The sequence below is a fragment of the Populus nigra genome, chromosome 17 (assembly GCF_951802175.1).
Source record: "Populus nigra chromosome 17, ddPopNigr1.1, whole genome shotgun sequence".
Lineage (NCBI taxonomy): Eukaryota > Viridiplantae > Streptophyta > Magnoliopsida > Malpighiales > Salicaceae > Populus > Populus nigra.
In genome coordinates this window covers 3,600,636-3,615,977 of record NC_084868.1, presented here as the reverse complement: position 1 = coordinate 3,615,977, position 15,342 = coordinate 3,600,636, and the positions used below count along the sequence as shown (strand labels likewise).

The window sequence follows — 15,342 nt, the reverse complement described above, 5'->3', positions numbered from 1 at the left end:
AGAAAAAAATATAAATATTTTTTGAGATTATAAATTGATAGGCACTGGTTCCATTAGCGGACTATGATGTGGAACCAGTACTCGCTAATTGGCTACGTTGGGGAACTAGTTACCTGATAATAAGCTAATAACATCAATTTGTTTGATGACTAGAATATGTTATTTGGTTTAAATGGATTGTGTGGAGTTAATATTGCATGGAAGACTGACTTGTTGGACTGTTAATGAAATGTTGGGTGAAATCCAACTTTTAAATAAAGGTGGTAAATTGTATTTATGATATTAAGTGCTAAGAATTTTATGATTGAGTGCAAGATATAGATGTTTTGTAGAATTCTATTCTTGAATAGTGATATAACCAGTAAAGGTCCGAAATGGTTAAACTATGAATTTGTTTGGAATAGTTGTATATGAATAAAAATAATAATAGTTTTTTAGATTTTCAATGATTCACATATGACAAAAATAACAATAATGAAAAACTAGCTTTATTATTGGGTAACTAGTTCCTTAACATAACCCATCACCGGACACTAACTTTATCATCAGGCATTGACACCGTTACCGGGCAACTAGTTCCACAACATAGTCTGTTGCCGGACATCATTTCCATTATCGGGTAACTAGTTCCACAACATAGAAATTTTTGTTGTTACGGTCAAAGTCAATTATAAATATTTTACCATCGTTTTGGTCAATCACCCTTTATAATATACTAAATGTTTTTTTGCCTATGCATTTAATTACAGCACATACCAATTTCTACTTCAAAGGCATAAGCCTTCAATTAATAATAACAATACACGACATAACCAAATAATCATTGTAAATTTAGCAATTATAAAAGCACGTTTAATTAAATAAATAAGCTAGAGAGGGTCAATTCAATACCTTAAACTCCTAGTGCACACTCTAGGTATGATTTTTAGACTATTCCATTGATGACTTCCATCCATAACCATCATAAAAACTTTCTCAGATCTTTCACCACTTTCATTCAAAATATAGTGATTGTATGCTGGGCTTATACTGGCGATCAATATTTTTCGCGTTTAAAATAATACATCATTTTATTTAAAATTCCACTTTATTATTATTATTATTATTATTATATAACTATTTTCACCCCAATTCATAAAGATTTCCCTTTACATAATTATTTTATCTGATTGGGGGATTTACACAATTCATCACTAGTTTACATTTCACGTACTGATTGTTGTTTTATTTTATTTGAAATTTAAGTTAGATTAATAAAAGTTTTTATCCTTATCTATAACAATTTTCCTTCTTAATTATCATTTTTCAAATGAAAAGTTACCATTTTTAGCATTGATTTATTGGTTTTAGATTGGGGGTTCACATTAAAAGACCTCAAGGGGTGATAAAACAACTTTGATACCAGTTAGAGGACATATACCTGCACGAGGTATCCTTAGCTCAGATAACTAAAATTTATGTCCAGTTATAAAAAAAGAGACGTTGCTATAAACCCTTCTGTGAAGATAGAATTGACGTTTGATATTTTAAGGCTTGTGTAAGGGATAAAAGATTATAACTCTCTTATATATATTCAAGTATGGGTATACATTTCCTGTACTGAGGTTTATATAGAGGATTTTCATCATCATAACCTTTATGTCAGTTAACTATACTCGAATAAATAGGTCATCCTGGTTGATTTAAAAAATTATATAAAGCAACATGGTGAAAAACCCTCTCTGAGAGTCTTTAAGAATTATTACCATTTGGATGGATATGCTAATGTAACTCCAAGAATTGAATGATTTCATATCTTTTCTCTTCGAGAAAAGAAAAGGATATTCTAAAGAAACACTGGCCATGTTAATGAATGAAGGGGTGAGTGGTTCATAGTGGTCTTTGAAAGGGAGATTCCTACAACTAGCTCTTAAGATATTTAAGGATGCTTAAGCATTTAGAGGACCCCAATTGAGTTATACAATGATAAACTAACCTTCACATTGGCTAAAAAGTTATTATGCACCTAGTGGTAGGTCTCCACTTCACACAACAAGATTAATTTCTAAAATTAGAGGTATACATTAAAGGAGAGTTTAATGAGTAATACATTTAGGTATTTTTATTTTTTATCTATAAATTTCTTGAAATTTGAACTTGTGTTACTCTCCTATTTTATTTCTTCATTGTTTAAAAAGGTTTAGGCCAAAGAAATATGCCTAAAAGAGACATGTTCCCATAGAATTTTAATTAAGGAATTCCTTTTTATCTAAGGAATCTAACTAATAATCCACCAATAAAATGATAGATAATCTTTAAAAAGAATATGTTAAACCAGAAAGATCTTTCAAAACATGACCGAACCCATAAATTTTAGACTAGCAATAACTAAGATAAAAGTTAAGTCTAAAATGGAAAAGAGTGCATGAATATGATGGTAAGATTTAATCCCTTTCATTATAACAACATTCTATATCGAGGTTTGGTATACCCTAGATGCCAAACATAACTTAACACCACCACCGCCTTTTGTAGTTAACACCATTTTATGATTGTTTAAGTGTGACTCCCATCCCTAGAGAAATTCTTAAAAAGGTAGTGTTGTCCCGCCAATTGAGGACATTACTTTTGAATAAGAATAAGTTAGGGTTCATGCCTTCTTTTACATTGTTATTAACAAAAAAAAATAGTCATATCAACTCATCCTTGTTTTAGAAGAACCTTTATTATAGAAATCAATGAGGATCCTTAATATCTATTAAAGTATTTTCATGTATCCTTTAGTTTCTTGAGAATATGGATGGGTGGATGTAAAATAGCCTTACCTATTAGATATAGAGTGCTACTTAGATGGCCTTGAATGTGAATTTGCCCTTAATTTTTTCTAAGTTATTTTTATTCAAGTTGTTGTTTTTATGTCTTATTAGACTATATTTTAGGTGACCATATGGCAAACCCACAATGCTTAGTATTGGTAGGTCAAGCGTAAAGAGATAGCTCAAGTGACAAAAATGGTCGAGGAGAATGGATAAACACTAAAAGCCTTGATGGAGAAAGTGTAAGCCATTAGAGAATCCCTAATAGGCCTAAAAACCAATTGAAGTTTATCAAGAAGATTCTCATTAAATCCTTTTAAGAAAAAGATATATTAGTTGTGAAGCTTTAAATAAGTAAAAGACACTCTATAAGGCCAAATATGACTTGTTGGCATACTAAAAAAGGGTCAGGGAGCTAAAGTCATCTTAATAATGGCTCGGAGAAAAATCAATTAGGCTCAGGTTGAGTCCTCCCATCTTTGAGCTGTCAAAGATGTCTCGAGTAAGTTTCAGAATATGTTCTATAGGGCTTGTGCATTAAATAAAGTAGATGAGGTAGAGAATGATAAATTAGTTAAAGTGATGAGTTATTCGCATTTCTATAATTATTCCAAATGACATGGAAATGCACTTTTATTAAGTCTCCACCTTGGCCCCATGCCTAACTTTGGAGTAATGTTTTCCAAACATGCTTTTCTTATTGCTCAATGAAATTATTTAGTTGAGGAGATACAAAGGAATAACCAAGCATGGAGATGTAATGAAACCAACCATCAATAGAGGTAGAGTCCGTTTAAGTTATAGAAATGGTGGAGGCTAACGATTCAGAGGTGTAGAATGTCAATGAGAACCTAACTAAAAAGCTTAAAAATAACTAAGATGTTTTTAATTTAATTTTTTTAAAATATCTTATGGCGTCTGTCCTTTAGGTCTTACCAATTAGTGTAACAAATATTTATTTGATTATAGAATTTCATGAGTTTATGTTTTTCTAAGCGTTGTTGGTTTGACTTTTTCTTTTCTTTTTTTAAGGTCTAATGTCTCAACACTTAGAATTGTTTTTTAGATTTAAAATTGTTGGTTTTAGAAATGAAGTGGGATTCAACATCCTAACAATTAAAATTTTTTATGCTTAACGTACCTTATGTCTTGATGGGTAAAGGATCCAATGTCCTATTCTTATAGATAATGATGACACCATAAAATCAGATCAATTTATTAGGTCGTATTATATTATACATGTTTTGGTGGTTCTTCATGACCTCGTGATTTAGAAAATTTTTGAGTCATATGCAGACTAAAATGTATATACCTTTATACCTAGGCAAAGTGATCCCTTATATTTAAGGTGAATTAAGTCTTTATATTAGGTAAGGTGAGTTTTCATGAATAACAGGTGAATATTTTTATATATGGATAAGGTGATTCCTTTTACTTGGAGGCAATTAAACATTTTCACCTAGGTAAATGTTATCTTTCATCAAAGGGTGAATGCCATTATACTTGGACACCGTGGCTCCTTATACCTAGAAGGAGTTAAACCTTTATACTTATGCAAGATAGCTTATCTTATCAGAGAAAAATGCATTTATACCTAGGTAACGTAGTTATTTTAGATAATATAAAGAAAACATATATACTTTTTTTCATTCCTTGTTAAAATATTACAGTACTAGCACATTAGTTTTTCTTCTTTTTTTGGTGATATATTGTTAAATAATCTGAGTGTCATATATATGGAAGGTCCTTCTCGTTATCATTATAAAGATTACAAGTGTTTGTTTTGATCACTGGAGTAATTTTGTAAGGGTAATCCCATTTTGTGGTCAAATTTCATCTTCCCTTTAGATTGCATGTCGTCACCATCTTTATTGGGACCAATCCCCCATCTTGAAATGCTTATTCTTTATTCTAACATTATGATATGGATTCTCTTTTATTTATAAGCCTTATTTCTCACCAAGGCTTATAATAGGGTATATACTAGGGTATGTACTGATAAATTCAAGTTTATTTTGAGTTTTTTTTCTCGAATAAATATTGCAACATGATACACCCGATCCCAAATAAATGTGAGTTCATTTGAGCTTAGGGATGGACTTTAAGCTATATTTTGAACTTTCGAACATGGGTGATGTGATTGGAGGTGCAAAGTACCATCATTATATGATTTAATTATAACACAAAATAGGAAAAAGAAGGATTTCAATTGGTTCTATTTTTTTTTATTTTTATTGGTATCCATCCGCGACGATAGAACATACGATAAAGCATATAAGATATACAAATAATAGAGGATGTGAGGAAAAATACATAAGAATTCACTGGAAGCGTAAAAATCCATTGAGTTTAGATAGTGTTTGAAATTATGATAACATTTGGTTTTCAAAATGTTTTTTTTAATATATTAAAATAATATATTTTTTAATATTTATTTTTTATATTAGCATATCAAAATAATTTAAAATTATAAAAAATTAACTAAAACTAAAAGAACTCAAAAATACTTTTAAAATAAAAAAAAACAAATAATTCATGAAATATGTGAATTTTAAAGCTGGGTGACACGTCTTAATCACGTTCACCAAGCCGCCTTTCCCGATTTCACGCCTCCCAGCACAGCCTATCATTCACTTGATCTTTTACATCTCATCATGACAAACTCAAACTTAGCTCAATGGCTAGCCCCGCTGGCAATAACGACCATTGACCATTGACTGCTAAAGGTCCAAATTGCAATGCTTGCTTTTGAATTTTATAATCCTATACAAAATATTTTCCTCTCTCATTAATCGCACACTCACTGACATATTTTATATATATATAATAATAATAATAATAATAATAATTAATATTATCTTTCGAAAATGGCGGTAACATTTTTACAAGTCATTACGGGCACTTTTCCTGTTCAAATAAAAAAGGAAGGACACCTGAACGCTTTAAAAAAGCAAAATAATGGCACCGCACAAAGGATCTGCGATGCGCATACGCTCGAGCCATTTCATCGACAAAGCCTGCTGAAACTCAGAATTCTCGGAGCCCTGCAATTTGTGCTGGCCCTCTGTGCAAGGTGCCGAAAGTCAAAGGAACAGCTGTCATTTAGTCAAGATTCTAGATAATGGCTATGGTTATGGGATGGTTGACAGTTGACTATTCCATGTCTCCAAGAGACCAAGTCTTCTATGCATATATTTGGAGTCCCTGGCTTCCGGGCCTGGTGGTTGATGCAAGCATGTGTTACAATCTCTGCCAGAGCCATTTAATTAACGATGACAGCAACAAATCTTGGAATGTTCCTGTGAGACCATTTTGATGTTTTTGTTGACCTAATGGCAATGGCATTGCTGGCTCAATCGTAAAAGCAACGCTTATTTTCGAGGAGAAAGAGTTCGGTTGTTTTTTAGGTTTTTTTTTAAATATTTTTAAACTAATCTTTTTTATTAAATTGTTGTTTTTTAAGTGTTTTTAATGGTTTTAATAGATTAATATTAAAAATAAAAAATATTATTTTAATATATTTTTAATTAAAAAATACTTTACGCTGAACATAAGAAGTAAACAAGAAAGACAGATTCTTTTATCAATGGTTGAAAAGACACAACAAATTATTATTGATGAATAACTTGTTTGATATTATTTTAATATATTTTGAAGTGTTTTTAATGGTTTTAATAGATTAATATTAAGAATAAAAAATATTATTTTAATATATTTTTAATTTAAAAAATACTTTACACCAAACAGAAAAAACAAACAAAATTTTTTTTTTAACTATGGTTGAAAAGACTTAACAAATTATTATTAATGAATAACTTGTATTATTATTATTACATAATTTATTTGGTATTATGGTAGTGATTGTTTTAATTTTAAAATGTTTTTATTTAAAAATATATTAATATAATATATTTTTATTTTTAAAATTTATTTTTAACATTAATATATTAATTTAATGATTTAAAATTATTAAAAAATTAATTTAAAATAAAAAAAATTCAAAAATACTCATGACAATAATGTCATATTCAAGATGCAAATCCCCATGAGCACTGACATGCGCCCCTAAAATCTCTCCATCCAAATCTATATTCGGGTATACGTTTTTACTAAATAATTAATACGTTTTTTATTTGTAGATTTTTTTCTTACAAATCGGTTATAAAATTATATTCTCCAAAGTTATTGAAATAAAACAAAAAATTCATGTTTTGTGAGCGTTATTTTACTAGTGCAGTAATACCTTGCTACCAACTTGCATTTTGAATATGTTTTTTTATTGCAGTCAAATGCTGTTTTAAAAAAAAAACTAATTTTTTTTATTTCAGATTAATTTTTTATAGTGTTATTGCATTGTTTTGGTATTATAAATAATTTTTTAAAAAAATAAAAGAAATATTATTTTAATATTAAATTAGAATTGAATTTTGTAGGATGTAGCCAGGTTTGAACTTGGCCGTGGATAATCGGAGATGTGGTGGGTTTGAAGAAAAAGAGAGGCGAGAGGTGCTTGGGTTTTTGTATTTGTTGTGATTTCCAAAGAACAGGGAGCTTCTTGCGCCATGGCACCCTTCCTGCAAAGTCATGGCTTTTATCGTCACCTTTTCATGTATGTTCTGCAGCTATATGTCAGGCTGAAGAATCTCAATGTCTATCATCTTCATATACTGAATCTTTTCGTGATTTTCATGCCTAGGCTTGTTCCCTTGTTTTTATGAATTAATCTTTTCATAATTTTAATGTCACTGACAGTTTTTGTTACCTTCTGCAGGTTAAGAACATGCTATATATATAACATTTTAAAAACAACAATTTAATGCATTTTTTTATGAAAAAAAATAAAAAATATTTTGAAATACAATTTAAAAATAAATAAAAAACAAAACACTCGGTTAAGCATACTTTTTTTTCTTCCAATGACACACAACACCATATCTAATTTAGATTTAGAGGGTTTTTGAGATTATGATATAAAATCCTTTTAAAATAACTTTTTTCTAGAAAATATATTAAAAAAAATTTTGATTTAATTTTTTTAATTTTTTAATATTAGTACATTAAAAATATTAAAATATACTAATAAAAATATTAATTTAATTAAAAAAAATACTTGAGAACAAAAGCAAAAACCGTCACTAGTGACATGCTCAAGAAATTAGATATGTTTGTAAGTGTGTTTGTGGTTGTTTTTTAAAGTATTTTTCACTCAGAAAAAAATATCAAAATAATATATATTTTTATTTTTAAAAAATAATTTTTGATATCAGCGTATAAAAATGATTTAATAATATTAAAAAAATATTAATTTAAAATAAAAAAATAAAAAAATTTAATTTTTTAAAAAATACTTTTGAAAAAAAAAAAACAGTAATCATGGCATGAGGTGGAGTAGGAGTCACGAGGGAAAATAAAAAAAGAAAACCAACGTAAAATATGGGAAAAAAGAGTGGGTAATTTGCAAAATAACCGCCTCACCACGTGGGATTAGCTAGAGATCAGGTGATTACAAATGGTGGGTACGACGTGTATCCTCGTTGATTACGAGAGAGAGAGAGAGAGAGAGAGAGAGAGAGAGAGAGATGATGTGGTGCATGCAGCCATGATTGTACCCAGTTCAAGGAATTTTTTCAAATTTAAAAAGAGGACGAGGGAGGAGGAGTCCGTTATCCTCGTCGGCCGAGCCATGACTGGACACCCGTGACTTGAGCCTCCTCCAATTTTCACTTTTTCTTCGCTTCATCCGATGAACCAAAATGCAGCCCTCTTTTTTAACACTTTTGTTGACTCATCGATCCACCCTCGATCTCATACATGTGCAGCTAGCTAGTTTCTATTGATAATTTCTTTTTCTTTTTCTTTTTTTTTTAAAAACAAAATTATAGTTATTAATGCTGCCTGCAGGCCATGGCCGGAGGGAACCAAAATTCTTAACAGACTTCCCTCCTCCCCCACCCAGCAGGTAAAACCAAAATATGTAGTCTTCCGAGGAGGAGAATATCTGTTGTTTTTGTTTTCACAATTGTTTTTGTTTTAATTTTTAATAGTCATAAATGCTAATTACGTGTATATTTATGATTTGAAAATGTTTTTATAAAAATTAATATTTTTAGTATTTTAAAATTATTTTAAAATACTAACATATTATTTTAATATATTTTTAAATAAAAAATAAACATTACTGAAACACATTCTTAGTCTCATTATAACTAAATAAGATCATATTACTTTTCAGAGTTTTTTTAATAATAAAGAAAATTTTTGAGATAATTAATAAATGAATTATTTTCCAAATGATTTTAAGTATATTTAAATAAATTTAATAATTTTTTTAATTAAAAAATCAAAAAAGAAATTATATTCCTTTAACTATCACCCCAATTACTTAGATTGAAATGATAAATCCCAACATTAATTTAGATGAAAATACCTACAAATTGTTTTTTTTTCTTTTGGTTATGCTGTAAGTATTTAAAAAACATTAATAATTTTTATTAGTGAGGACACCAAGATTTAAAAATAAGAAATAATAAATAAATAAATAAAAAGCACACCTTATTAACCATAATTTTTAGGGTCAAATAAATCCACGTGGTCAGTAATTGTAGGAGTGGTTTTAATGAATCTTCTTCTTCTTGTGTGACTCTAATATCTGTCTGTCCACAGAAAGTCTCTATCAGTTTCCTGGTAATATCAATTTCTCACCCAACAAGGGCGTAAAATAATGTTTTTTTTTTTTAAAATTGTAAAATTTATTTTTAATATTAATGTATTAAAATAATTTAAAAATTTTAAATAATAAAAAATTTAAAACACTTTTTGACGGCAAAACAAAAAAACTCGTAACCTTGAAAGTACCACTCTTCTACAATATAAAAACCCTCTTGCTTTTCTTTCTCTTGATCTTCTCCCTGTTCTCCGTGTCCAACTCGCGTTTTCTTTCTTTCTTTCTATATTGCTTTGAACCATTAAAAAGAAGAAGAAAAATCCATTGATCGTCATAGAAATAATCACGCAAAATCAGACTCTTTTTTGGGTTTTCTCTCTTCTTGTAAAAGCCTCGTCGTCTTCTTTTCACCCTTTTAGTGGAGATCTCGATTGGCTATTCGATCGCTCAAGAACCGAAGCGGTTTTCTTCTTCTTTTTCCGTTTTCGAAGTCGGAAGTTGAAAAGCTCTTGAGAGGTTTTTTTTTTCTTATGGTTGGATTTTGAGGAGAATAATGATGTCGACCTTAACAGTTGGGTTTTGAAGTGTTATGGAACTGGTGCTTATAGCCCAACATACCCAGCAACAACAACTACAGAAACAACAACACCACCACCAACAACAAGATGACTGTTTACATTGGTCGCGAGGCTTCCAAGGTTTCTCTCTCTCTTCTTTTCCCTTAAGAGAAAAACTTGTTTGTGCTTTTAATTTTCCCAAGATTTTTTAATCTGATTTTTGATCAAGTGGTTTGGTTTTGGTGCGTGTAGTTATGGAAGAGGATTTGTGCAGAGACGACAACAGAGATCAATTTACTTGCAGATAGTTGGAAATACATTCTTACCGGTTTAATTTTTCAGGTGTTAATTCAATTCAATTACTATTGTTACCTTACCTAACTCTCTCGTTCTTCTTCTTCTTCTATGAATCCAATGCTGCACTTCTTTGGTCCAGTTGTTTGTTTGATTCTGAGGACTGTGAAAAAGGGTGAAGGGTCTGGTAAAACGTTGTAGCCGTCGCTTGCCTTGCCCCTCCTTGAGAGAAAACTTGTACTCTTAGCTTAAGCGTATGTTAAGTTCGATAAAGAACAATGCATAGTGTGCTGTTTTGAGTACCTGAATTGCAGCATATTCTGGGGATGAACGCTTAGTCAACTAATATAATGTGATTTTTCTTACTGGGATCAAACGTATGCATTTGTATGGTACCATCAGATTTTTAGGCTGCGTTCTTGTGTTTTTGCACTTCCCCCTATTGTTTTCTTTTCTTCTGATTATAGTTTGATGCTTATGTCCTAACATCTTTATTATATGTTTCTTGCCCACAGTACATACATGGCTTAGCTGCCCGAGGAGTTCATTATCTACACCGCCCAGGGCCAACGTTGCAGGATGTTGGGTTCTTTCTTCTTCCGGTTGGTGCTTGTTTATTTCGTTTCGCTCCCCTTTCTGGTATGCTTTGTTCTGTTGTCTAACTCTGTTTGATAATTCAGGAGTTTGGGCAAGATAAATCCTACATTAGTGAGACGGTGTTCACCTTCGTCTTTCTATCCTTTATCGTGGTAAGATTACGATATAGTTGCCGTTGCACTTTTGCTCCTGTTTGCCTCTTCTTGTTTAATTTTCCCAGCCTCCTCCTCCCTCTCCAGTTTTCCGGGTTGATAAGTTGTTCATAGGTTAATTTCTGCCTCCTCTGACATTAGGATTTCCGAACGTTAATATATCCCAATAACATAAAATCAAATGCACATGAAATTCAAATGTGCTATGCTATATCTGGAATCACAGTGTCATCTGGATAGTAACACTGTTTGCTAGAGGTGAAGCTTGAAATAGTTTATTGTTTAATATTGGCAATTGGACTAGCGCTTAACTCCACATAAGCTTAGAATGCTGTAATAGGGTTGTCATTATTGTACTTTTGAAAATTTATTTGCAGTGATTGACGGGGAAGTAGTTCTTAACCCTGAAGTACCTGCCATACACGGTTATATTTATCTTCAGAGTACCTATCATGCTACACATCTGATGATTCTAAAATCTCCTCGTTCTGAGAATCTCCTTTCTTTTCATGCAATGTGGGGTTGTTTCCAACTAAGTTGAATTTAAGTTGAACCAGTTCGCTGCAGCCATATCCTATTCAATGCCCACGCACATGCAGCTTTTATTAGATGGTTGTTGCTTGCTAGGAACCTTGACAAACTTTTTGGTTGTTTACATTATTGGTGAAAAGTGCTTGAGCATAAGCAGTTGTGAAGTTCCCTATTCTTTTGTTTTTTTATTTTTTTTATTTATATCTTGCATTTTTGCCCTTTTTGTGATGTTCGTTCTTTAGTTTCCAGCTTTTCCCACAGAAACAACACAATACAATTGTAGTGAAAGCTCACAAAAGTTTGAAATTCTGGATAATCGATAAATGGTGGCCAAAGGCCTAAATAACTATAAAAGTCGTCTGCCATAGTTGATCTGGAGCTAAATAGGAAATCAAAACCAAGGAAATGTTTTTATAGAAATAGATAAAACATATACGGAAAATAAGAAAAGAAAAAATCGCAAAGCTAAGTTTTCAAGACAGGAGTAATCTGGACCTGATATGTGGGTCAGATTGCCAAAAAGCCTAGAAGTGGACCTTCAAGTGGATTTTGACCTTTAACAAGTTTTGCATTCTTTTATACTTAATTGGGAATTTGTTCCATTGCAGTGGACTTTCCATCCTTTCATCTTCAAGAGCAAAAAGATCTACACAGTTTTGATTTGGTGCAGGGTTCTAGCATTTCTAGTTGTAAGTGCCAATCTCTCTCTCTATGTTTCTTTTCCTTGTGTTGAGCAGCTTGTATGCCCTGAAATGATGTACAACAGAATCATGCTGGGACAATTAGTGAGATAGATTTAGAAACTTGTAAGCTAGCACAAAAAGCACACACCAAAGTTACTGTAACGACTTTGGTTTGTATCTCTTAGGGAGTACGCAATTTCTCAATGCTTTCTGACACTTTATCTGACTTATTTCTCTTCACTAGGCTTCTCAATTTTTGCGGATCATCACGTTCTATTCCACCCAGCTTCCAGGTCCAAATTATCATTGTCGTGAGGTAGAATGTCTAATATGTCTATTTCCTATATTTATTTTTTGTTAAAAAAACAGCTATGGTTGGTTTTTGCAATAAAAATAAATGGTCTATCTAGTTTGAGCCTTTCCTTTTCATTTATTTTAATTAAAAACTGGTACTTAAAAATTTACGTATATAATTTGGCTTGCTTTTCTACACTTCAGGGATCAAAACTTGCCAGGTTGCCACATCCAGAGAGTGTAATTGAAGTACTCTTAATTAATTGTCGGTAACTGTTGCTTTAACTTGATCCTTTGTTCGTTATTTTCCATGGATTTTTGAGCTAATTTTGTTTCTTAACAATGCAGTTCCTCGGGGCATGACACATGGTTGTGGTGATTTGATTTTTTCATCGCACATGATATTTACTCTAGTCTTTGTCCTCACATATCAGAAGTATGGCACAAAAAGGTAAAATATGGCTTGTAAAAATGTTGTTTTTCCTCCCAGAAGGAAAAACGAGAGATTTTTCTAGTTGGCTCCATTTGATCCTTTCAATTGATTGATATTGAAATTTGGTCCTGATAATAGGGAATGAATTTGTGGTTTCTGGTTAAGATTAGTGATATCAATATGGTTGGAGAATAATGTAATAAGTGGTCTGGTTTCCTTATGTTTGAGTCTGCACCCGCTCCCTATTGTTCACAGTCTACACAATTTTACTGAACTAAATGCCATTACTAGGTTAACTAATTTCAAATTGTTGTGATGTCTTTTTGTAGGTGTATAAAGCAGTTAGGTTGGCTGATTGCTGTAGTTCAGAGCTTTTTAATTATAGCATCACGCAAGCATTATACTGTTGATGTTACTGTAGCGTGGTATGTATCATCTATTCGATTGTGCAGTCATTATTTCTATTAAAAAAAAAAATGTCCTGTCGTTCTGATTTTTATTTTGGCTCTGCAATTGTTGCTTTCCAGGTATACTGTTAATTTAGTGGTATTCTTCCTGGACAAGAAATTACCAGGTAAGGGTGTCCTGAATCTTTTGTTCTGATTTTTCTGTACACCTTTTCCTTCGGCAGAACCACGAGCTCAATGAGGGATCATACTGACTTTAAGTTGTTGAATGCAGAACTACCTGATCGGACTGGTGGTGCTTCTTTCTTGTTGCCATTGAGTACCAAAGACAAGGATAGCAAGACTAAAGAAGAGAACCACAAGCTCTTGAATGGGAACTCAGTGGACCCTGCAGATTGGGTATAGTCAATATTGATTCTATAAATTCTCTTTTTCTTCCTCATGAAATGGCTTTGCACAGATGTGATATGGATTGTTATTTATACTGATGTCTATTATCTTTTCCAGAGGCAGAGAACCCAAGTCAATGGCAAGATTCTGGATGATGCCAATTTAGTCCATGCTGATGCCACTGCAATGAATGGTGCATAGATGATGGAGGCTGCTATCTCTTCCGTAACTGCTTGCAGGAACTGAAGTTCATATCATTATGACCTTGGATAGAAGGATTTAGTAGCTGTTGCGGTCAGCTTCTATTCCCAAGACTGCTAGTACATTTGATTTGTATTCTAGAGAAAATGAAATATGGGGTTGTGCATTGCTACACAATATGCAGTCTTGTTCCTTTGTCATGATTGAAACAGTCCCCCACTAGCATCAGTAGCACGGTTTCTCAATGGTTCGTATTTCCTATGTTCTTTCTTGAAGATATCTTGCCGCATCTTGTGTTGCTCTTGAAACTCTCCTGCTCCATGCTTATTTATCTTTTGGTGAATATAATTATTTGCAAAGCCGAGGCTTCTCAGTTAGAATTTGGGGATGATCTCAAGCTCTAAGAATAGATTGATGATAATTAGCGGTGTTTTAGATGTGGGTTTTTGCAGCCTTAGTCCTTTGTTGGCTGTGTTGATGGCCATAGCATTTAGAAAATCCTTAACCAGCGAATCAATGGTGGAAGATCCACCATGTGAAGAAACACATGATGATTCTTTTGTTTATTTTTAATTGAATGTTGCATGTGATGTTTGATTCGGGGAAAATGCTCTGTTTCTCCATGCCAGAGCACACCCTCCACGTCTTTATGCATCTTAATACAGCTAAGATCACAGTTATGAGTTATGACTGGCCAAGGTTTCCATTTTAAATGGAAACACAGCACCTTACATCACATGTTTCTTTATTATCAGGACTCAGGGCATGCCAGACCTTTATCCCTGGTAGTTTGTACTAGACAATAGAATCTTCCATGCTCAGACCAGTGACCTGTTCCTTACAATCGCATGCCATGATCAACATGCTCAGATAAAAAACAGGGATACGAATCTCAGTTGATTTCTTTCTTTAAGGAATCATGGGATCATGGTTCCCTTTAACAGAATGTATTTTGATGGAAAAAAACTTCAAAATTGATATCCCCCCCCCCCCCTCCCCAACTGAACGATTGATATTTTTGTCTTTTTTTTTTAAAAAAAAAAAAAACAAAACAAAACCACCTACATTGATGCTATACCCTCCTGGAAAAAGCCTGGTACATCGTATACTTGAATGGTTCTGCAGCCACCTCCAATGTAGATGTGGAAAGTCTTTGATGGATTTTCCTGGGGATAAAATTAAATTCATTATAAATAAAAGTATATAGCCGGGAAAAGATTAGAAACAAACTCTAGGGTATAACTGCTATGAAATAAGCAGGAATTTTAGATAATTATATATTTGTTAGTGTTCAGTATTGTTGTCAAATTTTAACCTCGTAAAAAACAAATATTTTATGAAAAA

The 15,342-nt window shown here is 32.0% G+C and overlaps 1 protein-coding gene across 1 annotated transcript; it reads left to right on the top strand.

Moving 5' to 3' along the window:
• The first annotated feature begins 9,681 nt into the window (after window positions 1-9,681).
• LOC133677637 (phosphatidylinositol:ceramide inositolphosphotransferase 1-like) lies at window positions 9,682-14,357 on the top strand. Its single transcript, XM_062099752.1, has 12 exons — window positions 9,682-10,157; window positions 10,269-10,358; window positions 10,826-10,912; window positions 10,991-11,059; window positions 12,199-12,279; window positions 12,518-12,589; window positions 12,772-12,832; window positions 12,916-13,018; window positions 13,330-13,425; window positions 13,528-13,574; window positions 13,682-13,806; window positions 13,915-14,357. The coding sequence occupies exons 1-12, from the start codon at window positions 10,125-10,127 to the stop codon at window positions 13,996-13,998; spliced, it is 948 nt and encodes a 315-aa protein (XP_061955736.1). The 5' UTR covers window positions 9,682-10,124; the 3' UTR covers window positions 13,999-14,357.
• Window positions 14,358-15,342: the final 985 nt, after the last annotated feature.

Coding starts and splice junctions, on each gene's coding strand:
- LOC133677637 (XM_062099752.1), top strand. CDS start 10,125: ATGACTGTTTACATTGGTCGCGAGGCTTCCAAG. Junction 10,359..10,825: donor TTACCGGTTTAATTTTTCAG/GTGTTAATTCAA, acceptor TCTTGCCCACAG/TACATACATGGCTTAGCTGC. Junction 13,807..13,914: donor CAGTGGACCCTGCAGATTGG/GTATAGTCAATA, acceptor TATCTTTTCCAG/AGGCAGAGAACCCAAGTCAA.